Below are 26,360 nucleotides of genomic sequence, written 5' to 3' on the forward strand. Positions count from 1 at the left end.
TCAGGTTTTTTTAAAACCCTTTAGAATAGGATAGATGTTTTCAAATGCTTCATAGATCTCAGAACGTTCTTTGGCACCTATAAAGAAATCCAAGTTTACATAATCATTAAAAACAATACTAAAATTTTCTTAAGACTAAAACTTCATTGTCATCTCCAGTTACTTTTAATACAATAACATCTCTTTAGGTGTACCTGAGAAGTGACATTTATTCCTGGTAAAGACAAAAGAATTTGGTGACCACAGCTACATTCCCACAAACACATACCCTAGAGCAGAGTTCTCCAGTATCAGTATGTCTTTGGCCTCCTAGGGCATAGTATGAAATATGAAATGTTATCTCTCAGTGTGTCATGAATGTGACCACAGAACATGACCTTCATCAGCACCTGTGGGCACTTAGCTACCAGCAAAAGGAACTTCCTTGGATCTACTCATGTCTAGTTAACATGCTGATTCTCTAATACTGACTGAGACAAACTATTCTAAAGTTTTAAATTTCAGTATATGGGAAGGGATTATTAGAGGGGAAAACGGTACCATTGTTACCCTTAAAGTTTCAAGAGCTCTTTAATTATAACTGCTCTAGGAGTTAAGATGGATAAAAATGTGAATTAGACAGTCCCCACCCTTGAAAGAGATTATCAGTCAGCCCTACTCATATCTCTCACCACCAACCACCACTACTAACTTTCCCCTTTCAAAGCTATGCAGACACATTATGCTAAGGGTTAAGGACTGGTGGTATTTATGTTTATGTGGAACTGTCAGCTAATCGGGAAACTATTATCTGATATTATTGGGCAGGAGGCAAGGAGATTAATGAAAATATAAAAACTGTTAGCATGAAGAAAAATGGAGGTAGTTTAAGTTGGTAAAGACTCGTTCTTGAGAACTATAAACAAGGAGGAAGGCTCAGTAAGAGAGCAGGAATAACCTGTGAGAAGTGGTTATCTGGTTGAAGGATGGGACTAGTGAGAGGGAATTACCGAAATGAGGATCACCAGATTTGAGAAGCAGGTAGAAATCAGGATTCAGAATCCAGGATGAGCTATAATAATTTAAAAAATGGAAAATAGCAAGTGTTGGCAAAGAGACTGAGAAATTGGAACCCTCATACATTGCTGGTGGGAACTTAAAATGGTTCAGCTACTATGGAAAACAGTTTGGCAATTCCTCAAAAATGTAAAAATAAGAATTACCATGTGACCCAGCAATTTCACTCCTGGGTATCTGGGTATATACCCCCTCAGATTGAAAACAAGTACTCAAACAAATAACAGGCATGTAGCTGCATATTCATTGCCGCACTATTCATAATAGCCCCAAAGTGGAAACAACCCAGTGTCTACCAACAGATGAATGTACAAACAAATTGTGGTAGATACATACAATGTAATATTATACTGCCATAAAAAGGAATCAAGCACTGATACATACTGCAATTGGATGAACCTCAAAAACATTATGCTAAGTGAAAGAAGCCAGACATGAAAGGTCACATATTGTATGATTCCATTTATATGAAGCCTCCAGAATAGGTAAATTCACAGAGACAGAAGGAAGACTGGTGATTGCCAGGGGCCAGGGTGAGGGAGAAATGGGGAAAAACTGCCTAATGACATGGGACTTTATTTTGGAGTAATGGAAACGTTTTGGCACTAGATGCGGTGCTTGCACAACATTCTGAATGAACTAAATGCCCCTCAATTGTTCATTTTAAAATGGTTAAATTCGTACTATTTGAATTTCACCTCAATAAATTTAAAAAAATTTAAGAATCAAAAATGAAGTACTTATAAGCCTAAAACCAGGGGGTGGGATAGATAAGGGCAACAAGTTACTTATTCATTGCCAAAGAATTTACTCTGAGTCTCCACCCTCAAAGATGTGGGGTGGGGAGGAAGGTGAATTATTGACATGCTTAACAGAAACTCTGTACCTCTGAGGTAGGAAAAATCCCTTAAGTCTCAGCAAATTTTAATTATAGCACTAAAATTTTAGCTTCTTAAGAGATTGGTTTTGTAGAAACCAAAAAGTGAGTTGGGGAAGCAGTTAAGTAAAACACTACTATAAAAAGACTCTCTGCCTCTGGTTTGATGGACTTTTTCAGCTTCTGGATACATTTGAACAGAACAGCTTTAATTGGGAGACAGTGAAGTATAATAGGTATAGCAAACACACACACATTCACCCAATGCCCCCCTCCCCTAAACTAAGGTTCTTTTTATATTTAATTGAGTAACAGAGTATTTAGGTCCAGCATTTTGGGTAACCATGTACTTTGGGTTTTTTTCTTAACACTTAAAAAAAAAAATCATACCTAAGAGCATTACATTTAAGCCCAAAAGAGTATAACGTTCTGGCATCCCCTAGAGAGTAGAAAACACCCATCACCCAAGAGGGAATGGACATTGAGAGTGATCATTATTTTATATCATAGAAAAACAACTTTAGACACAAAAGGGCTTTAGGGAAATCATCTAGTACAATTTTTTAATATCCTGTGTGGGAAAACGAGGCCTAAGAAGTTGAAGTTCCCCTGAATCATGAGTATCAGCTATGAGGGAAGACCTCATGTATCCAGTGTTCCTTCCTTTACACCAAAAGTCATCAAATAAACATTGCCAGGAATTGTAAATCCCAATGAGGGGATTCGGTCAATTTAGTGAAATATCTCCTCACTGAAATATTGGCATAAAAATTTTGAGGAAACCTAAATTGTCCCCATAGTCCTATTAATAATCAATCTATAATCAAACATCCCAATTTATAGCACCAGACTCTGATTATATATATGACCCTTGTCTTTTACGCAAAACCTACCAGTCCTTTCCTTCAAGTAACGATGACCACCACTTTGGGGGATAAACGCCATTCCTAACTGCGGCAAATGAGGTAGAAATTCTGTGGCTGGTGCATTGGAGAAAGGACTGGCTTGAGATCAAACCATATGGGCTCAAATGCAAGGTCTACAACTAACTAGGTTTGAAATCACAGGCAGATTGTTTAACTTCTGAGTTTCCATTTCCTTACCTATAAATAAGGACAACAGCCTTCTCATAGGGTTACTATAAGGGTTACATGAGCAAGTTTTTGCAAAAAGTCCTTTGCAAACCATAACATTTAACAAGATTTAAGCCATTATTATTGTCCTAGAAGAATGTACTTCAGGATTAGGGATGCTGGGATGGCTGGCCCACGAACACATGGCTTATTATTTGGTTCTGTGAGAACCAGTATCACGTAATTTCTCTTCTTCACCAGGGCAGGATTTTTGCCAGATGAGGGGTATGTTATATTTGCTTTGGCATCCTCAGCGCCCAAAACAGTAATATGTACCTGGTAGGCACCCAAAGTTTCTTAAATATCTATCACCTGTCGATAAGGTTTGTAAGCTCATCCCTACCCCTTAGCCAGCCCAAGTATCACTTTCCAATACTACTTGGATTTTACAATACTATTCTTATACCAAGTCACAACTACACATCTTATTTTTCCAAGTGATAGCATACGCGTGTGCACGAAAATCTTACAAATTGCAAAAACCCCCAGCATTTAATCACTCAAGGTATACATTTTACAGTATATACTAAGTCACTATTAGTGGTGGATTCCCAGTAATGATTGACGGGGATATCCTGTTCTGTCTCTGGCCCACTCACTATTAAGTCTTGCCATTTTTATGCTGCCCTCTGACCTACTCATTTCCAAGAACCACTGACATCTAACTGATTGAGAGTGACCCTTGGTAACAAAGATCCAGCTTCTTCGTTCTTTATGCTGGAAGGAAATAAGTGCGTGAAGTATTTTTCTAAAGCCTCTTTAAATTTCATATTCCTATCATCTGGGCAAGGCATGAGAGCAAAATTTCACCTTTTTGAATGCTAGGGAAAAAAGAAGAGTGGGAGGTAATAACAGCTAACGTTTACACCATGTTTACTGTACGCCAGGCCTTGTTCTTCTGCCTCCTCATAACACTTAGCAGGTAGCTTCTATGGGCACCCGACTTTTACGTATGTGGAAATCAAGGTGGAGAACAAACTCACCCAAGGTCAACATAGCCAATAAATGGTAAAGCTTGGATTCAAACTAGACAATTGGCTTCCAGAGCTCAGCCTCTTAGCCAACACACCCGCTGCCTCTCACCACTAAGAGAGTATTTACCATTCCTTAGCTGACAAGGAGGATTAGGAGGAAGGTGCCCCAAAGACCACACAGGCGTTTTCACAGACATCGAAAGAGCTGGGGGACGGTGAGTACGAGAAGATGGTGGGCTCTGAAGCCAGGCATGTGCAGCACGTATAGCTGTTTGACATTGTTAAGGTTACTTGATCTCTCCATCGTCCTCATTTTTTTTTTTTTTTTTTGCTGTACGCGGGCCTCTCACTGTTGTGGCCTCTCCCGTTGCGGAGCACAGGCTCCGGACGCGCAGGCTCAGCGGCCATGGCTCATGGGCCCAGCTGCTCAGCGGCATGTGGGATCTTCCTGGACCGGGGCATGAACCCGTGTCCCGTGCATCGGCAGGCTGACTCTCAACCACTGCACCACCAGAGAAGCCCTCCACTGTCCTCATTTTACAGGTGAGGAGACTGAGATATTAAGTACAGCCTCACAGAGTTAACCAGAACCCACATAAAAGCCCTTACTTATCATAGTGCCTGGCACATGAGTGCCCAACATATCTTAACTCTATTATGTCTCATCTTAGAAGTGAAAGTTGACGTATTTGCTGTTGATTGTATATTGTTGCAGCAGATCCTAGCTATACTATTCATTTTACCATGGTTTGAGAAAAATCATTGGTCCTAAATGTCACATTAGCCATAGAAAAGCAGCACAGACCTGGAAAAGCAGTGTTAAGCTTGATCCAGGTCCCTTCCCTGTTTGCTGTCTGGGACCATGACAAAGTAGGATAGTAGAGCCTCAGCTCACTTAACCATTCATTCAGATGTAGCCTTAGACATGGTGGCTGCAGCTTTGGCACCTCAAGGGAACAAGACAATTTTACAAGGATAAATTATTTTCGAAGACCCTGCAAGCGGCATGTGATACAAAAGTTTCAAATTGCCACCCATTTGTTTTATGTACATTGGTGTTCTACAGCTCCTACCTAGGGGAGAGCTGGGATCCACTATTTAATACAGTGAAATTCAAAGTGTGTTTGTAATTTCAACACTCTAACACTTTCTAGGCAAAAGTTACTTACCCTTGTTGGGACCTTGATGTTAAAACAGCTCTGCAGAGTCTTGCCATGTTGGGCTAGACCATGGGAGCCTCTAGGACTCCACTGGCTGCTCTACACGACCATCCCCAGCTGAAGTTCTAGAGTTAAGGCTAAAAGGAAGCCTCTTTGATCCCTTTCCCCAGGTGTACACCCAAAATTGGGTCCTTGAGTTTTTAACCCACTTGCAGGTGAAAAGAGTCTAGGTAACTAAGGTTAAGGAATAAGGAGCATTTGTCTCTAGGTTTGGAGCAAAAGCAACCTAAGCCATGTTGTTCTAGGTAAAGTACTTTAAGACAATATGGCATAAACAGGGGAAAAAAACTCAATAGATGGTAATTATCCATATTTTAGTAGTAAGACATTGGCTAGCTTTTACTTCACAATACATATAAGCAGAAATTTGGATTTCAATCAATATATCTCTTTCCGCCTCTTCACAAAAGTGATGATCTATGTCTTACAAGAGTGAAGAAATTTAGCTCTGCCTGTTCTTTGGGCTGAACGCATTAACAAATTTTAAGAGAAGTATACTGTATGGTCTTCTGGACTGTGTGTTGACAATCCTTTACTTGTGTGATTTGAAACTTCTAGCAAATGTGCACATGAAAGTTTTTTTTTCCTTTTAATTTGGGGTAAGAAAGTTGGTCTGAATTAAGAATATTTAAAGAAACTTGTTCTGGTGTACCTGTAATAGGAACTTAGCCTGTACTTGGCAATTTGCACTTTTAATAAGACAGTTCATAATAATACATAGCACATAGATGAAAGCATCCTTCCAAAGGTCTTGAAGTTTACTCCCTTGAGTAGGGCCTATATTTGCCTCCAATATCTACTCTATTCCATTTACTTTGCAGACTTCTTCCCCTTCCTTCAGAACGTATAGAGGGAAACTTTATGTCAGTCACTAGGAGGTCTTAATTATTCCAGACACTATATTGGTGGCATCTGAGGAATTGCAGCTTTGCTGTATTCAAAAGGCTCTTGAATTCCAAACAGGCTTTCCCCACTTTGAAGACACATTAGATTACTTTTTAGAGAAAAGAAAACTACAGAACTTACTGAGCTTACTGAGTTCTAAAAGAAGACTTACCAACAGATACTCCGTGTTTTTGGATGCTCAGTGATACAAAGTTTCTCAAGTTAATTCAGCTAATGCAGAAATCTCAATTGGTTTTAGATGAGGCAAGATGTTATAAAATTTTAAAGTTTATTTGGAAGAATAAATATTTGAGAGGAGCTAATAAAATAGAAGTAAACTGGGGATATAAAGAGGGGAATAAAGAGGGGAAACTGGCCCTATCAGATATAGAGACCACTAGAATGAAAGCACATTTATAACCACAATATAGTATAAATATAATAGGATTATCATAGCATATTTCTGGAGCAAAGGCAGGACTGGAGAACAGACCCATATATAAAAATAAAGGTCAAAAGGAGTCATCACAAGTTAATAATGAGGAGAAATGTAGTTTTAAGATGTCTAGCTAGCTGTTTGGGGGTGGGGTATAATCAATGTGGCTCGTACCATATAAACTTGGTATTCATCCTGGTACAGGAGACTAAAATGTGGAAAAAGTCAGACAAAATAAGGCAAAAATAGTAAACTTCAGTAGAATGGTATGGAAAAGAGTCTCCGGGAGAAGCAGAGGAAGATGGCCGAAGAGTAAGACGCAGAGATCACCTTCCTCCCCTCAGAAATACATCTACACGTGGAACAACTCCTACAGAACACCTACTGAACGCTGGCAGAAGACCTCAGACCTCCCAAAGGCAAGAAACCCCCCCACGTACCTGGGTAGGGAAAAAGAAAAAAGCAAAAACAGAGACAAAATAATAGGGACGGGACCTGCACCTCAGGGAGGGAGCTGTGAAGGAGGAAAGGTTTCCACACACTAGGAAGCCCCTTCGCGGGTGGAGACTGCGGGTGGCGCAGTGGGCAGCTTCGGAGCCACGGAGGAGAGCGCAGCAACAGGGGTGCGGAGGGCAAAGCGGGGAGATTCCCGCACAGAGGATAGGTGCCGACCGGCACTCACCAGCCCGAGAGGCTTGTCTGCTCGCCCGCCGGGGAGGGCGGGGGCTGGGAGCTGAGGCTCGGGCTTCAGAGGTCGGATCCCAGGGAGAGGACTGGGGTTGGCAGCGTGAACACACCCTGAAGGGGTTAGTGCGCCACGGCTAGCTGGGAGGGAGGCCGGGAAAAAGTCTGGAGCTGCCAAAGAGGCAAGAGACTTTTTCTTCCCTCTCTGTTTCCCGGTGCACGAGGAGAGGGGATTAAGAGCGCTGCTTAAAGGAGCTCCAGAGACGGGCTCGAGCCGCAGCTATCAGCGCAGACCCCAGAGACAGGCCTGGGACGCTAAGGCCGTTGCTGCCGCCACCAAGAAGCCTGTGTGCAAGCACAGGTCACTCTCCCCACCTCCCCTCCCGGGAGCCTGTGCAGCCCGCCACTGCCAGGGTCCCGTGATCCAGGGACCACTTCCCCGGGAGAAGCACGGCACGCCTCAGGCTGGTGCAACGTCACGCCAGTCTTTGCCGCCGCCGCAGGCTCGCCCTGCACTCCATAACCCTCCCTCCCCGCTGGCCTGAGTGAGCCAGAGTCCCCGAAGCAGCTGCTTCTTTAACCCTGTCCTGTCTGAGCGAAGAATAGACGCCCTCAGGCGACCTACACGCAGAGGCAGGGCCAAATCCAAAGCTGAACCCCGGGAGCTGTGTGAACAAAGAAAAGAAAGGGAAATCTCTCCCAGCAGCCTCAGGAGCAGCGGATTAAAGCTCCACAATTAACTTGATGTACCCTGCATCTGTGGAATACATGAATAGACGAGTCATCCCAAATTGAGGAGATGGACTTTGGGAGCAAGATAGATTATTTTTTCCCCTTTTCCTCTTTTTGTGAGTGTATATGTGTATGCTTCTGTGTGAGATTTTGTCTGTATAGCTTTGCTTTCACCATTTGTCATAGGGTTCTGTCCGTCCGGTTTTTTTTTTTACTTAAAAATTTTTTTTTCTTAATTATTTTTTATTTTAATAACTTTATCTCACTTGATTTTATTTTATCCTCTTTCTTTCTTTCCACTTTTTCTCCCTTTTATTCTGAGCCGTGTGGATGAAAGGCTCTTGGTGCTCCAGCCAGGCATCAGGGCTGTGCCTCTGAGGTGGGAGAGCCAACTTCAGGACACTGGTCCACAAGAGACATCCCAGCTCCATGTAATATCAAACGGCGAAAATCTCCCAGAGATCTCCATCTCAACACAAAGACCCAGCTCCACTCAACGACCAGCAAGCTACAGTGCTGCACACCCTATGACAAACAACTAGCAAGACAGGAACACAATACAACCCATTAGCAGAGAGGCTGCCTAAAATCATAATAAGGCCACAGACACCCCAAAACACACCACCAGATATGGACCTGCCCACCAGAAAGACAAGATCCAGCCTCATCCACCAGAACACAGGCACTAGTCCCCTCCACCAGGAAACCTACACAATCCACTGAACCAACCTTAGCCACTGGGGACAGACACAAAAAACAACAGGAACTACGAACCTGCAGCCTGCGAAAAGAAGACCCCAAACACAGTAAGATAAGCAAAATGAGAAGACAGAGAAACACACAGCAGATGAAGGAGCAAGGTAAAAACCCACCAGACCTAACAAATGAAGAAGAAATAGGCAGTCTACCTGAAAAAGAATTCAGAATAATGATAGTAAAGATGATCCAAAATCTTGAAAATAGAGAAAATGCAAGAAACATTTAACAAGGACTTAGAAAAACTAAAGAGGAAACAAGCAATGATGAACAACACAATAAATGAAATTAAAAATACTCTAGAAGGTATCAATAGCAGAATAACTGAGGCAGAAGAACGGATAAGTGACCTGGAAGATAAAATAGTGGAAATAACTACTGCAGAGAAGAATAAGGAAAAGAGTCTCAACCATTTACTTCAAGAATTTTAAAAACCTTCTTTATGTAAAAATAAGTCACCTGGAAAAAGTCACAAATAAAGTAGTTACTTTCGATATTATGGTGAACTCATACAAATCCTTAGTGAAAATAAAAACAAAAATAAACAAATGGGACCTAATTAAACTCAAAATCTTCTGCACATCAAAGGAAACCATAAACAAAACGAAAAGACAACCCACAGAATGGGAGAAAATATTGCAAACAAAGCAACCGACAAGGGATTAATCTCCAAAATATACAAACAGCTCATGCAGCTCTATGTCAAAAAAAACAAACAACCCAATCAAAAAATGGGCAGAAGATCTAAACAGACATTTCTCCAAAGAAGCCATACAGATGGCCAAAAGCACATAAAAAGCTGCTCAACATCACTAATTATCAGAGAAATGCAAATCAAAACTACAATGAAGTATCACCTCACACTGGTCAGAATGGCCATTATCAAAGTCTACAAACAATAAATGCTGGAGAGGGTGTGGAGACAAGGGAGCCCTCATACACTGTTGGTGGGAATGTAAATTGGTACAACCACTATGGAGAACAGTATGGAGGTTCCTTAAACTAAAAATAGAACTACCATATGACCCAGCAATCCCACTCCTGGGCATATATCCAGAGAAAACCAGAATTAAAAAAGATAATGTACCCCCCCGCCAGTGTTCACTACAGCACTATTTACAATAGCCAAGACACGGAAGCAACCTAAATGTCCATCGACAGAGGAATAGATAAAGATGATGTAGTACATAAATACAATGGAATATTACTCAGCCATAAAAAAGAATGAAATAATGCCATTTGAAGCAACATGGATGGACCCAGAGATTATCATACTAAGTGAAGTAAGTCAGACAGAAAAGGACAAATATCATATGATAACACTCATATGTAGAATCTAATTTTACAAAAATGATACAAATGAACTTATTTACAAAACAGAAACAGACTTACAGATATCAAAAACAAACTTATGGTTACCAAAGGGGAAACGTGGGTGGTAGAGATAAATCAGGAGCTTGGGATGAACATACGTACATTACTATACATAAGATAGATAACCAACAAGGACCTATGGTATAGCACAAGGAACTCTACTCAATATTCTGTGATATCCTATATGAGAAAAGAATCTGAAAAAGAATGAATATATGTATATGTATAACTGAATCACTTTGCTGTACACCTGAAACTAACACAACATTGTAAATCAACTATACTCCAATAAAATTTTTTAAAATTTAAAAATTAAAATAGAGAAAATTTTAAAAAACTAAGTAGACAAGAAAGGAGTAAGTTATGTACATACTATTTACAAAAGATAAAATGCTATTTACAGGATATGTTGAAAAGTGATCAATTTCTAGTTCTGAGTACCAGTGAGGTTAAAGCAGTGAGATCACTTTCACTTATGTAGTTAAAGTTTTCTTTTGTACATTTTTGTTTTGAATGCTGATGAGGTTCGTAAAAGACACTTAAGAAACATTGCTGGTAGGAATGTAAATATGATATAGGAAAACTGTATATATATACAGTTCTATGTATATATATATATAACCCTTTTTAAAACAATTTAGTAATTTGTACTAAGAACCTTAAACATGGTCCAATCCTTAAACAAAAGTTCAGTTTCTGAGCATTTACACTAATAAAATGACCCCACACATAAAAACAGCCGAAGTTTTGTGTCATTTATAAGCAGCAAAGAAAGAACATATAAACACCTGACAATGGGAGAGTAAGTTTGATGGAATAACGTGTTAGAATGGAGGTCGGGAAACTTGGATCTGCTGGCCAAACCTAGTCTGCTGCCTGATTTTTGTATAGCCTGTGAGCTAAGACTGATTTTTATATTTTAAATGGTTGGGAAAAAAAAAAAAAAAGAAGAAGAGGAAGAAAATTACTTGATATATGTAAATTAAATGAATTACATTAAAATCACACCTCAGAGCCTTTTCCTTTATGTGATGTCTACGGCTACTTTCACAATAAAATGACAGGGTTCAGTTGTTGTGACAGAGACTCTACTGCCCATAAAACCTAAAACATTTAGTATTTAGCCCTTTGCAGAAAAAGATTTGTTGACCCTTCTGTTGGAACACTATTCAGCCGTCAAAAGCCTTCATCAAGAGTTTGTAACAATGAGTTAAGCTACATATGTTATAATGTTAAAAGCCAGGATGTAAAGATGTATATACATATCAAAGTGACATAAAAACATGGAAAAAAGTTATATTGTTTGACTATTGGGGCCAATGGGTGATGCTATCTTTCTTTCTACTTTTCATTTTTTTTCCAGGTATTCTAAAATACCAAGAATTGCTTTATAATAGTGCATAAAGCTATTTAAAAGGTAAAGCAAAGCACACACATAGCTATTGAATTTTATGAAAGTCAGAATCTTAGAACTTACCTGTCAACACAACTTTTCCAGATACAAAGATAAGCAACACAATTCGTGGTTTTACCATTCTGTAAATAAGGCCAGGAAACAGTTCAGGTTCATAACTGTTAAGATATAAAAGAAAAAGGTTAAAAATAGCACTATTCAACTACTTTCTCATAATATTTGAGACCCAGTGTGTACTGAAAAGCAGTTTTCAAAAGCTTTTTTACCAAAAACCTTTTGACCATCTTGATAAAAGCAGTCTTGAGTGTCCTAGGTAATTTCTGTGGCCGTCAAGAATAGAATTCATTTTTGGTCATAATATTTTTCCAAGTGAAAATCATTTCACTTGGAAATGAAATTAAAATTAGAAATTAAGCTATAGATCCACATAATTTAGGACATCAGATCCAATGTTTTAAGATCTTGTTAGTTAAATATTCTCCATCTGTCAAAAAAAGTCTATCAATAAAAATACATAACACATTTTCCAAATTTTCCAAGTTCTACAATAATGAGCACATTTTGTATGTATTTATAAACTCCTAAAGTTAACATTTTTAGTGGATAGGACCTAAAAAAATTTCTAGACCACTGTAATTTGTCTTTGGACAGATGCCGTATAAAGAAAGAAAACTAAACCATCCCAAGTTTTAAAAATTCAGGATTTGTTCCTATACATAGTAACTCACTCATATTTACTATTAAATGTAAGCTGGTTTCTCTGAGGAACAAAGGATGATTGGGCTAAGAACTGCTTCCCCACACTCCACCAGAGAGAAGAGGAGAGATTCCTAGAAAGGCCTGAGAAGCTTAAAAAAGAAGTCAGTAGTTAAGAAGAAGTTGATGAAATAAAACTATTCTCAAAACAATGGCTAATGGAGATATAAGAAAATGAAGAAATCTGAGAAATGGAGCACTATATATAATACACGTGAATTTTTGCACTTAAAGGGTGAGTCCAGGTCACAAAGAAAAACTCCATTCCATTCTGCAATGAATAAGACCCATACCACAGCAGATGTGAAACTTCTTATTGGCACCAGCAAGATGTATCACAGTGGTGAGGCTACCTATCTGAAGCATGTGGAGGTCATTACGGGTGGACATGTCTTCCTGGGACATCACTCTATCTTACTGCAGAAAGCCTGTCAGGACTTCTACCCACAAACCACTTCTGGACACTGGGGACACAATGATAGTAGCTGGAGCCCTGGGAAACTTCTATGGGAACTACAAGGTTCGAGCCAAGAAAGTGAAGTCTGGGGCACAGAAGAAATGTTTCCATCTAATCTTCCAGCCAAATCTTATGACACTAAAAGGGAAAAGAGAAAATAAAAGTCTTTGGTATGTAAATACCTGTAAACTTCCCTAGACTGGGAAAGGAAACAGACGTCTAGGTCCCAGAAGCACAGAGACTTCCAAACAGGATCAACCCAAAGAGGACCACACCCAGACACACTGTCATTAAAATGGCAAGAATTGGGACTTCCCTGGTGGTCCAGTGGTTAAGAATCTGCCTTCCAGTGCAGGGGATGTGGATTTAATCCCTGGCCAGGGAACTAAGATTCCACATGCCGTGGGGCAACTAAGCCCACGCACTGCAACTACAGAGCCCTTGTGCCGCAACTACTGTGCCCATGCGCTGCAACTACTGAGCCCATGCACTCTGGAGCCCGCATGCCAGAACTAGAGAAGCCCATGCACCATAACAAAAGATCCCGCATGCCGCAACGAAGATCCTGTGTGCTGCAACTAAGACCTGATGCAGCCAAATGAATAAATAAATAAATATTTTTTAAAGTGGCAAAAATTAAAGATAAAGAGAGACTATTAAAAGCAGCAAGGGAAAAGCAACAAGTTACATACAAGGGAACTCCAAAAAGGCTATCACAGCTGACTTTTCAGCAGAAACTCTGCAGGCCAGAAGGGAGTTGCACAATGTATTTTAAATGATTAAAGGGAAAAAGCTACAACCAAGAATACCCTACCCAGCAAGGCTGTCATTCAGATTTGATGGCGAGAGCAAAAGTTTTACAGGCAAGCAAAAGCTAAAAGATCAGTACCACCAACCCAGCTTTACAAGAAATGTTAAAGGAACTGCTTTAAGTGAAAAAGAAAAGGCCACAACTAGAAATGTGAACGTTACGAAAGGAAAAAGACCCTGGTAACATCTTTCCCATGTTCAGAAAAAGTTGGTTCCAAGAAAGATAGACAGGAGGTGCAAGGCTGAGGATCTGGAAGATAAGACGAAGCATGAGTTGAGAGACTCTTAAAAATGAAGGTTTTACTATGAATCTATGAGTTATTCCAAGATTGAAGAAAGAAAAGGACACATAAAGAGGCAATATGTCTTGCGTGGGGGACTTCCCAATGAACTCAGTGGGTACCTCCTAGGCACTTAATAAGCCTATGCTGAAGAAAACTGAGGCAGAGGAAAAAAGAAAATATAATCAAGGTGAACATAAATATTGCCTGAAAAGTATCATAAAAGCTAAATCTCAGAATGAACAAATTTTTTTGGAAAGTCAGGGGAAGAAAAAGGCAATTTTTAACTTCTGTCTAGGTCATGTCTCAAAGGAGAGCTAACAAATGTCAGCTCACAAATGCTAGAGAAAGCAGAGCTATGTGATCCCTCTCTACTCTATTAAACAGAATGATTGCTCAAAGGCAAAGGGACGGAAAAGTAGAATGAAAGGACTTCAGTTCAAGCTAGATCATGAAAATTTAAGAGCATCTGTGACTCGAAGGCAGTTCAAGTGCCCTGGCCCAAGTGTATATCCCAAGGGGTGGCGGCATTTGGTGTTTGTCAGTCACCCTCCATCACAGCTCTCTGAGGGCCTGAGCAGGCTGGGAGAAGCACCGAAGCAGCTGAGGGAGGAGGAGGCGCATTTGCTGTTGAGATGGAGACATTACGTGTGAAGAAGCCACGCAGCCTAGAGATACTCCCAAAGGAATATGAATCCATGAAAGAAAAAACAATAGTGGGGGCTACAGCTACACACAGAAAAAGAAAACCCTTGAACAAACTCAACAGGACAAAAACTAGACAGGATCGTCTTCCGAGAACGTGCTACGGCCATTCTTTTTTTCATCTTCTCTCCAGCCCTTTCTCCCCTCACCAGCTGTCAGCCCTTCCTACTTACCTCGTCCATGCCATACCCCTTGCTCTTCTGGCCACTGCCACCACACCCCAGCCAGATTTGTTTAGAAATCTATACATCAGGGGGTCTCAAGATGTGGGCCTCTGGACAGCAGCGCTGGCATCACCTGTGAGCTTGTTAGAACTGCAAATTCAAGCAGAATCTCTGCATACCACAGCTCAGGCAGGAATGTGTGTTGATAAGCTGTCCAGGTGATTACTATGCAATTTAGTTTTGAGAACCACTATTGCAGAAGATTGGACACGCATGGTAACCAGTGAGGACTTAGGTATAGCATCTTAACCTTTTCACTTATTGTAGTTTTTTAAAAAATTATATTTCTCTGAAAAATACATTATATAAGCAGCCCATAATAGAACTTTAATAACTTGGGAAACTCAAAGTTAAGTTATGCAACAATCATACCTACTGAACTGCTGATGGGATAGCACCAAACCTTCCAGCCTAATAGGAAATCTCACATCACAGCTTCCAACCATGTTCTGAATTTTAAAATCGAGGAATCTGGCAGGAAAGCCCAGCTTCTGCACCACACGAGCATACTTTCTTGCTGCAAGTCGAGACTGCTCTTCGCTGGGGAACGGCAAATGTAATTAATGATGTCTTAATCACTACGACTGCTAACTAGCTGGGCTTTATTCACACACTTCCCTGATTGTATTTTTAGCATATGTACCATGCTTATCTTTCAGTGTATACTAGGAAGCTATAGACTTTGAGGAGAAGGACCTACCTCCCCTACTTTTGTCCCTAGCACCTAGAAAAGGGTATGGTACAATGTACAGTTGTTGAACTGAATCATAAACAGATTTTTGTCTTCATTTGCCATCTTTCACATATAAGGTAGTTTTTTCTTTTACTTGTTTTAAGTGTTATTAGATGAAATTAACTATTCCGCTGGTTCTCAGAAAGTGTCCTCAGGCCAGCAGCAGTATTACCACCTGAGAACTTGCTAGAAATGCAAAGTCCCAGGTCCCACATCAGACATGCAGACATTCTGGGGTTGGGGCCCAGCAATCTATGTCTTAACAAGCCCACCAGTGACTGTGATGCTCACTAAGGTTTTAGAATCATGCTTCTGGTCTAAAGGTGTGTACCATTTAGATGGGAACAGCAGTAACAAAAATAAGGACACATACATACATACAAAAAAAAAATCAACACGAGGAAGTAAGTTATGTGCCAGCTGAGTGGCATAGATAGGATGCCAGGACTTGGAACTTTATGGGACAAATTATATACTTTAAAAAAAAACATGAAAATACCTCAAAATCTGCCCAATGTTGCTCAGGTTTTCTCACACAATTGTCATTCAACTCATACTCAATATGAGAAAGAAATAGATTCATCCAACTGTGTGGCTATGTTCTTCTAAATGTTTGTCCTACTCCACCCTTAAATCCATGGCAGAGAATGTGAAATCCTGAGATCTGGGGCTTTATTTTTCGTCAGATACTTTTCAATGGTCACTGCCAAAATAAAAACAGTGAGTAGCAGGGGTTGCCAAACAGGGGCAACACCTGTGGGTGAATCCTATGAATTCCACCCTCTCTTATGGGTTATCCCCACCTTTAAGTTGAAAATCAGAAGTACGTTAAAGAAAAGCCAGATTGAACTTATTTGCCTGGACAAAAGGGAGCGAGCGGTAGAGTCTCTTTCCAATCTAGATCTGTCACAACACTGTGCCATTTTCACATCACCTCATTTCATGTTGATTCTCCTCATCCACTACCAACTCCTGGAAAGTCCCCAGCAAGGCCGTGTCCCCGAGACAGCAGTGAAATAAGTGGTTTCCATTTTGAAAAACCACATTTTGCCTAAATGACCCATTACATCTCCCATAGTGCTAATATTTATACGGTCAAATTTCAAGAATTTGCATAGGCTTATAGTTTCTTGTATCACACAGAAATTCCCATTCAAACAACTAAGTTAAAATCTACATACATTTTCTTGTACAAATATTAGAAAAGAGGTTAAGAACCTTGAAATTTCACCACCAGTGGTAATTACCACTGATAAATTTGGCTCCTCTGCACTTTTCTGTGCAAAGGCAGGTATCCTGCACTATGCAAACTCTGATTATTACAACTAAAGAGAATACGTTTGGTTAAATTTTTGGAGATAATTCTGATATCTCTTATACTAACCAAACTTTGACAACTCTCTATCCAAAATTCAACAACCAGATAGATTTGGATAACAAATATCTCTTATAATCTGAACTCACCATCCAAGCTTTCACTATCAGATTTTGGGAACCAAATAAATTCAGATAGGAAACAAAAACTCATGAATTAGGAAAAAAACCCTCATGAATCTGTGTGTTCTCCCCTCCCACAACTTATCCTTCCAACTCAATATACTATACATGGCTAAATAATTTTATTTTATGGTTTATTCAAAACTGTACTGCTAGAAATTTGTTCCCTCTGCCCCTGTTTTAAACAATGCTGAAATGAACATCCTTGTAGTTATCTTGCAGAGTTGTCCAAAAATGACTTAAAAATGGAGATTTCTAGGTCAAAGGATACACAGATCAACAGAAGAGTAAGGCCACAAACTTACTCAGACACAGGTAAAGAACTTAACATGTAAAAACAGGTGGAGGAGAAATACAGCAAAATAGATTCTTCTATAAATGTACCGGGACACTGACTGGGCATTTGAAAAAAATGATCTGATATTGAAGTAAAATTCTAGACCTGCTCTGCCCAATATGGTGGCCACTAGCTACATGTGGCTATTTAAATTAAAATCAATTAAAATTAAATAAAAAGTTCAGTTCCTCTGTGGTATTAGCTTATTTCAAGTGCTCAAAAGCCACATATGACTAAAGGCTACCACATTGGACAGCACTGATACAGAACATTTCTATCATCCAGAGAAAGTTCTAGATGAGTCAAAACATTAACCTCCTTTCTTCAATACAAAGCAGGACCTGAAAAAAACCAGAAAAATATATGGAGGTCAATACTTATGTCATGTTGTGTGTGGAGAACGCCTTCCTAAGCATGAAGCCAAACACTGAAACCATAAAGAAAAAAGCTGGATAGACTAACTGTACACACACAAAATTAAATTGCATTAAAAAAAACCCATAAAATACCACTAACATTAATATGGGAAAAATATTTGTGGTATAAAATGGTGAAAATACTTAAATACCAAAAGACAAATATCTCCATAGAATATTGGGCAAAAGATACAGTAGATAGTTTATATGCTTATGAAAAGTTAGTCTCACTACTAAATCAAAAGAAATGTGATTAAAACAACTTTTTTGCCAATCAATTTAGCAAATATAAAATACAATATTAACACCCACTGTTTACCAGAGAAAATGAACTCTAGGTGCATCTCTCGAGCGAGGAGAAATTGGTACTATCTTTCAGGAGGATAACTTCCTACTCATCCTCCAACACTTAGAGGGAAGAGCAGCTCTCCCACTAGTTCTGTGGTGAAAGGATCTACATCAGCACATGGCTACCTCTGCATGAGATCCAGGAAAGATGAGCCTGTAAGAGATTGCCTCCTGAGTGAATGCTCAAGCTAGTGGTCAAGAAATGTCTAATTTCCCTCCTGTAAAAAGTTCTATCCATTCTTCTGCCTGCAATGAGGAAAATACACAAGAACTTCTTTCCCAGGTTTATAACAGGCTTTACCACTACTATAGCCTTTTTTTTTCTTTTAAAATATACCTTAGAAACAAGTTGTAATAGCCTAGTAAAGCCCGCTTCACTATGGGGGACTGTAAAGTGGGATATAAGTCCGTATTATGAGGCTGAATGTTTTTAACCCCAAATTGGGCATTTCATGAATTTAACTCCTTAGCAAAGTATTTTGCTTCTACGATATGTTTTAGAACCTTAATGCCACCCTTCCTTGTTTCACATAGTGAATTATTTGTCTGGTAGTGCGGGAGGACGGCTTCTCTTACCTTCTGGCTCCTGTGCAGACCATTTTCCCAGAGCTAAATATCAGGGCTGTAGTCCTGGGCTCTCGGATCCTCATTATGACGGCGGCAAACCTCTACACACAGAAGCCAAAAGGACAATTAGCCTCTGCTAGGGGTTAACACTATTCCAGCTGACCAGCTGGGCTGGACATGAAAACAGTGTTGAATAAATTGAAATTTAATGGGAAAAATAAAACCTGTCTGGGTCTATTCTCCCACGTTAAGGTTAACAAAACGATCATGATTCTAAAATGTACATACTTAGAAAAAACAGGTAAGAATAATAATAGTAAAGCTAAAATTTTAGTACCTGTTATATTTCAGACCCTATGCTAAGAGCTTTATAGGTTTTATCGCATTTAACCTCATGACAGGACTGAGCTGAATCCATTATAATTCCCATTTAGTGCACAGGGAAACGAAGTGGTTATTTAACTTCCAACATTATACAGGAAACAGTTAAGTTGAGATTTAAAACCACGACTATCAGACTCCATGCTTTTTGCTTTGATATACTTTTCTTTCAAAGACTCTTTGAGAAAAAAAAAAGTATGGAGCATGTTACAGCCTTGCCAAGACTCTAGAATGTACTAAAAAGCAGCCAAAATATAGAACAGAATACATATATTGATAGGCGTTCTGAAGATGAATGACAAAAAGTTGATTTGTCAAGCTCTTGCCCGCCATAGTCCTCAATGTGGTCCCCAGGCCGGCAGCACTGGTAAGTCCTCCAAGTGTTGCTGACGCAGGGGAGGGCTGAGAACCACTGGCCTGCCACATCGACTTCCCCCATTAAGCTGGGAAGGAAACTGGGGTGGGTACCATGCAAGACCAAAGTTCCATGGGTTAGAGCCACTCCACAGGACAACAGATCACTCAAAGGCCAGACTGGCAATTTCAGATATGAAGTGTTAACAGTAAAAGAACCCTGAGTCAGCACTACACAGAGCCGAGCAAGGACTATTAATGTTTTCTAGGTGTTCACTAAAAAGGTTGTGCTCTCACCTGGCATTCATTTTGTTAAATTCTTAAGGCAGCTTAAGTGCCAAGTCAGAATTTTTCTGGCTGTCAAGTCCAAGTTTGGACAGATTGTGTATACCAAACTGAGAGGAGAGCAGAGGATGGTAGAGAATAAAATATGCTTAAAATGCTGATTGCTCAATAGTGTGGTCCATCATAGCTACAGCCGTAAAAATCCTAGCTCATCATTGCCTTTCTGTCCTCATCATAGCCGGCTACATGAAATATAAATAGGAAAGCTTAGCTGCATTCGGTAACATTCAGGTAACACTTCAGAGGTCAGCAACAACACTACACAACAGGAAAAACAAATACTTAATCCATAAATAGTTGATGTTGGCAAGGTCCTCTGGGTTCCGACTAATATGGCCTTTTTCATCTAACTCCATAAATCCTCCCCCACCCAAGATAGTGAACTTTTTCCCAGCAGGGACCAGGCCTCACTCATCTTTGTACTAAGTACAGAGCCCACCAAATTGTTAAATGTTGATTGAATTAACAAATCCACTTCCTAGGTAAATAGACCATTGAAAATGGGATGCCTGGCCTTGGGAGGACACAAAAAAGAATAGATTTTATTAAACTTTGACGGAAAACAAAAAATCCCTGAATCTTACACTTGAACTTTACACTTTAAACAATTGAGCTTTCTCAGGTAAGAGAAACTGTAAATGGAAAAATACACAGGTGTCAGGAGATAGGACAAAAATTAGAAAAAATTATTTCCAAGAATATGATGACATTGTAAGAAAGTTAGCATTTCCATAGTCAGGTTGAAAATAGTCATACTGAAAGGTTTTTCTGAATGACAAGGGAAAGAACTTTTAGGAACTGCTCAATAATTACTGTATTCAGAACAGAAAATGAGATTTTTTTTTATAAGTTCAAAACAGAGAATGAGCCGATTAAACTTGTGTTGCCAAAAGCTTTTCACTAACAAATTTTTTCTTTTTAAAAAATAAAAACAAAGGAATGAGTCAATATCATGATCATATGAAGGAAAGAAAATCTAAATAGAACCTAACTGTGGAAAAAATTACTGGGAAATCTTACCTTTGGGTTATATTCTGCATTTTTTGCATGCAAAGCTATTTTCTTCAGATCCAATTTACAGGCCAGGTTTACAGTGGAAACTATATTCCTAAAGAAAAAAGTCAACCTATGTGATGAATTGGGAGATTGGGATTGACATATATACACTAATATGTATAAAATAGTTAACTAATAAGAACCTGCTATATAAAAAAATAAAAATAATAATTAAAAAAAGAAATTAGTCAACCTAAGTTATACCAGATATGAAAAGTAAAAAATAATTAAAACGTATTAACTTCCTCATTTCATAGGTTTGGGTGACTTCCTGGGGGAGAATTATTCTAAATGTGAAATGTATAATAACACATTTAGTGGTTAAGACTGCTCGCTTCCACTGCAGGGGGTGCGGGTTTGATCCCTGGTCGGGGAACTATGATCCCACATGCCACAAGGCCAAACAAACAAAAAAAAAATCTTTTTCTAAAATTTCCTGACTAGCTGACTAAAATTAAGCTTTAGACCTTTTTCAAAATGTCTCAAAATAGAAATCACAATATCAAATCAACTTGCAAATCAAATTCAATTTTACATCTTTATATCCTTTGTGTTATTCCAACTCCAGCCACAATGTTCAACTACAGTGCTTTACTATAAACAATACAATCCTTCAAGAATGTGTATACTCACCTTTAACTCCCTCTTAGGAGATCAAGAGTTACTGCTTCATTTTACAGATAACCAAACTGTCTAAAGTCCATTACGAACTAACAAAATCAAGGAAAATGACATCTGAAATTCTCTTCCCTACACTATTATCATCCCATTCAGGAATATATTGATGAAATGTGTACTCAGAAGCATCACCCATTTAAAACAACAACAACAACAACAACTTACTGTAGTTGAGGCACAATTCCAGAACATCCTGAAACAGGGGTCACTGGCGTCATGGGAGTTATGGATGCCAGAGGCAAGGAGTGTGGTTTCTCAGGAGAGGGCTGGGCTGAGTCAGCATCACCAGCATCACCAGGGTGGAGATGTGAATGGGAATTTGACCCACTGCTGCTGTTTAAGGCCAGGTCAACGTCCTGTTGGCTGGGTAATGGCAACCTACTTTGCCAACTTTTAGTTTTACAATTTTCTTCAGTTTCATGCTTGCTTCTAATGACAGTCTGTTCTTTATTCTCTTGGGTAAGCTCATCTGGTAGGAAGCTAAGATCCACAGATGAGAAATTGCCAGATGTTTCTGTGACTTCTTCAAGCTGTGAATTAAACATAGTCTCTGGATTGGATGAATTAGGTATGTACACATCATAAGGCACAATTGGGCTGAGCAGGGGTGATCTGGGTGGAGCAAGGTCATCCTAGGCCATTCCCAAAACAGATAAACAAAACACAACAAACAGAACATCATGTCACACCAAAGGGATGCCACCTTGGCTGGCAGGCAGTGTGTTCACGATGAGGCAGTTCAGGTAGCTTATATTCATGCCCTGCTCTTTCCACAAAATATCATTAAAATTCTACTGTAGGGTTACAACACTTAACGAAAACAGGAAAGTATATCTTAAAATGCAGAAAAAGCATTTTTCATAAAATGTTTTCCCTACTTTGGTTAGACCTGTAGTAAGTTGCCACTCTAAATCCAATTTTGTAACTGAGGCAATTTGGCAACCATGCTCTAAACTGTGTGTACTTTGAAGAGTACAGATTTTCTGTACTCCTTAAGTTGATTTAAAGATTTTTTTGGAGTTTTAAATTCGTATTTTAAAGAGAAGAACAGTAAGTGAAGGAAGCTGAGGAGATAGCTTTGAGTGCTAATCAAGCCTCCACAAGGAGCCATCTTTATTTCTTCTAGTCAAAGGAAGGAAAAGAAATCATTCCATTTACGTGAATGTGCAATAGGGAAAAAGTTATTGAAATTTAAATGGCAAGACTACTTTAAATCAATGTATTATAATTCCAGTCCGGGGAAGGCTGCTCAACTTCCATTATCATCAACGGAGGGAAAGAGGCGTGCAACTGAGGGAAGCAGCTAATGTAAAATTCATGGCCTTTGTTATGGAAAAAAATCCTTGGTACATATATTACCATCCACTTCACCCAAGCTGCAGGCCTGGATTCTAGATTTTGACCACTGCTGGCAGGATAACCTCATCCCTTAGAAGATCATACTTCTGACAATTGAACAGTCACCAGTGCCTTGTGCTGCATCTTCTCCATCACAAAGCTATTTAGCTAGTGTCTGGCTAGATCCTGTTGAATTGTGCTGTTACCACAAGTCCAGCAGATGGCAGGGGTGACTAAATGTTAGAAGAAAACACTTTAAGAAGAATGCATTTATTCTCTGGAAATAAGATTTGACCTTATTTCATTTTGAATTATGTTATTAGTCTCTAACTCCCTCCACCCCCATCCCACAGATGGGCCCTGAGGGACACTGAGGTGGGGACAATGGCCCAGATTCCTCTCCATTGTTTTTTTGGCCTCTTCTGTTCTAGCCAGAAAAGATTCCATCAGCCAATTTACACTAAAGCACTAATACCTGCAACTATCAGTGTCTCCCCTCCTTTCTCCCATTATGGCATTTTAGCAGGGTACAAAGCCTCCACCCAAAGAACTAAACTTCAACAAGGAATTTAAGGCAATGGCAACAAGATATCAAAGGGGGATGTTTTATGGCAGTGGAACCCTGACAGCCTCCTTTCGAGAGAATGTGCTTACAGAGTATTCCCTGCATCCTTGGCCTTATACCTGAAGAAACTTTTTGTTAAACTGTCTTTGCAGAGTCATTAACTCATCTTTCTCAGAACCTTTCCAGCGTGGGCTCTCCTTTTGCAATGTTAAACGCTGTGGGACTTCACTATTTCTACCTCATTGCTAATCATTGTCTATTTAAAAATCCGGGGACTTCCCTGGTGGCACAGTGGTTAAGAATCCACCTGCCAATGCAGGGGACACGGGTTTGAGCCCTGGTCCAGGAAGACCCCACATGTCGCATAGCAACTAAGCCCGTGTGCCGCAACTACTGAGCCCACGTGCTGCAACTACTGAGGCCCGCACCTAGAGCCAGTGCTCCGCAACAAAAGAATCAACCACAATGAGAAGCCCGTGCACCACAACGAAGCGCAGCCCCCGCTCACTGCAACTAGAGAAAGCCTGCGCACGGCAACGAAGACCCAATGCAGCCAAAAATAAATAAAATTTAAAAAAACAAAAAAAAGAATCCGGGGCTTCCCTGGTGGCGCAGTGGTTGAGAGTCCGCCTGCCGATGCAGGGGACACGGGTTCGTGCCCCGGTCCGGGAAGATCCCACATGCCGCAGAGCTGCTAGGCCCGTGAGCTATGGCCGTTGAGCCTGCGCGTCCGGAGCCTGTGCTCCGCAACGCGAGAGGCCACAACAGTGAGAGGCCCGTGTACCGCAAAAAAAAAAAAAAAAGAATCCGACACCACCCCGCCGGCCGAAAGTTTTTCCCTCGCTTTTCTTTTTGAAGACTCCTTCCTCTCGTTTCTACAGTTCTTAAATTAAAAAACAAAACCCAAAAAACGTAAGAATCACAAACTGAAAGAAGCCACAAGTGCCTCCAATTTGTATTCATACTACACCAGGTTCGAGCTCCGTTGGCAACCTTGGGTAAGTTATTTCAACTCTCGAACCTTCTATGTTTTTCAACTGAAAGACGGGGATAATCAAGCCCACCTCCTAGGGTCGCTAGGAGTTTTACGAGAGATAAAATAAAGGCAGAATCCTTAGTGCACAGCACCCAGCGCCCAGCAATGGGGCGGGATGCGGACCCTGACTCTGGGACCGTGGTGGCGGCTTCCAGGCTCACCTGGGTGGCGCACCGGGCCAGGAAGAGCTCCAGGAACGTTTCTTCCCCCTCCATGGACGGAGGGCTCACTGGAGGGGTTTGGGAATCGAAGGGAAGAGCCAGCGCGAATCGAGCTGCCGCTAACTGGGATAAGGCGCGCGGGGCGCGGAAGCCGTTTATCCGCCCGCGGCCGCACGTGGCGAGGCGTGGCCCGGGCTGGGGGCGGGGATCCGGGGACCAGGGGCTGGGCGGGGCCTTTGTGCCGGGCCTGCGCAGTCCACGCTCCTGTAGCCGGCGCGAGGGAATAGATGCTGAGCCAGGGAGCTGGGTGCGGAGCTCAGCAAGGGGCCCACGGGTCTCGAGCAAGGGAAGAAGAGCTGGGGCTGGGAGGGGAAGACTTTCCTCACTGGGGTGCTGTCACCACACCCGCCCACAGCTGAGAAGCAACTCGGCCTGCAAATCTGGAGATCTCCTTCCACCTGCGAGTGCTGCCTTTGCCTCCTGCAGGAGAAAAGGTATTGGTGTTCGTAGCATGAAAGGTGAACGAGTTGGACAGTGAGAAAATAAATTTTTTAAAGATAATTTTTTTCTTTTCTTGAGCAGAGCGAGTGGAATTTGAAGCGCTTTACCCAGTCAGGTGTTGCACTTTTATGTCATAATTACTTCTCACTTTCAAATCCCAGCTGGCTTTTTTCCAGTCTAAATTCAGTCTAAAGCCACATATAAAAGAATGTGTTGCTGCAGTTAGGGTTGATGCAGCTGAAGAAGGTAATGTAAAACCAAATAATCAGAGGATTTCCCCCTTTTTTGAAATTATTTTAATTTTTAGTGCCTCAGCGTTCATAAGAACTTACATGTGCGGAATGGTTCTATAAATATAATTGATACCTTTTATGTAAGATATTTCAAAATGTACGTGGAGACGCACACATAAAATACATCTTCCCTTCTAGCCTATACTCTGAGAGCAGGGATTTTGATTACTAACCTTTGTGCCTCTGTACCAAGCTCATAGATGATCAATAAAATTTGATCAGTGAATGAAAAACCACCCTCAGAATGGAGCGTAGTAGAGACAGAGTACTCTAAGAATCAGATCAATAAAAATTGTGTAGAATTTCTAATCAAGAACATAGGAAATATTTTGATAAAGCTGGAATTTTTAAAATAAATTTATTTATTTTATTTTTGGCTGCGTTGGGTCTTCGTTGCTGCATGCGGACTTTTCTCTAGTTGCGATGAGCCGGGACTACCCTTTGTTGCGTGCATGGGCTTCTCACTGCGGTGGCTTCTCTTGTTGTGGAGCACGGGCTCTAGGCACGTGGGCTTCAGTAGTTGTGGCACGTGAGCTCAGTAGTTGTGGCTCCCGTGACCTAGAGCACAGGCTCAGTAGTTGTGGTGCATGGGCTTAGTTGCTCCGCGGCATGTGGGATCTTCCCAGACCAGGGCTTGAACCCATGTCCCCTTCATTGGCAGGTGGATTCTTAACCACTGCGCCACCAGGGAAGCCCAAAGCTGGAATTTTATATAATGGTTATACTGATATATAATTAATCTAATGATTTATGTTAAGTGAGATAGCCTGTCAAAAATGTTTAGCATAATACCTGCTTAGTAGCTCAAATATTAGCTCTTATATACTGATATATAATTAATCTAATGATTTATGTTAAGTGAGATAGCCTATCAAAAATGTTTAGCATAATACCTGCTTAGTAGCTCAAATATTAGCTCTTAGTTTTGTTATTAGACAAATATGGACCAAATTGTGTCTGCCCCTCCCCCAAAATTCATA

At 40.5% G+C, this 26,360-nt stretch overlaps 1 protein-coding gene across 1 annotated transcript; it reads right to left on the reverse strand.

The window, feature by feature from the left end:
- On the reverse strand, positions 1–24,640 carry TBPL2 (TATA-box binding protein like 2). Its single transcript, XM_060293627.1, has 7 exons — positions 24,587–24,640; positions 21,652–22,118; positions 20,773–20,860; positions 18,682–18,773; positions 15,147–15,314; positions 11,605–11,699; positions 1–77 (listed from the first exon to the last, which is right to left on the reverse strand). Exons 1-7 carry the CDS (start codon positions 24,638–24,640, stop codon positions 1–3), a joined length of 1,041 nt encoding a protein of 346 aa, XP_060149610.1.
- Positions 24,641–26,360: the final 1,720 nt, after the last annotated feature.

Source organism: Globicephala melas, chromosome 2, assembly GCF_963455315.2.
Source record: "Globicephala melas chromosome 2, mGloMel1.2, whole genome shotgun sequence".
Lineage (NCBI taxonomy): Eukaryota > Metazoa > Chordata > Mammalia > Artiodactyla > Delphinidae > Globicephala > Globicephala melas.

Coding starts and splice junctions, on each gene's coding strand:
- TBPL2 (XM_060293627.1), bottom strand. CDS start 24,640: ATGGAGGGGGAAGAAACGTTCCTGGAGCTCTTCCTGGCCCGGTGCGCC. Junction 18,774..20,772: donor ATGCAGAATATAACCCAAAG/GTAAGATTTCCC, acceptor TTCTGTGTGTAG/AGGTTTGCCGCCGTCATAAT. Junction 15,315..18,681: donor GTCTGCACAGGAGCCAGAAG/GTAAGAGAAGCC, acceptor GCCGTTCCCCAG/CGAAGAGCAGTCTCGACTTG.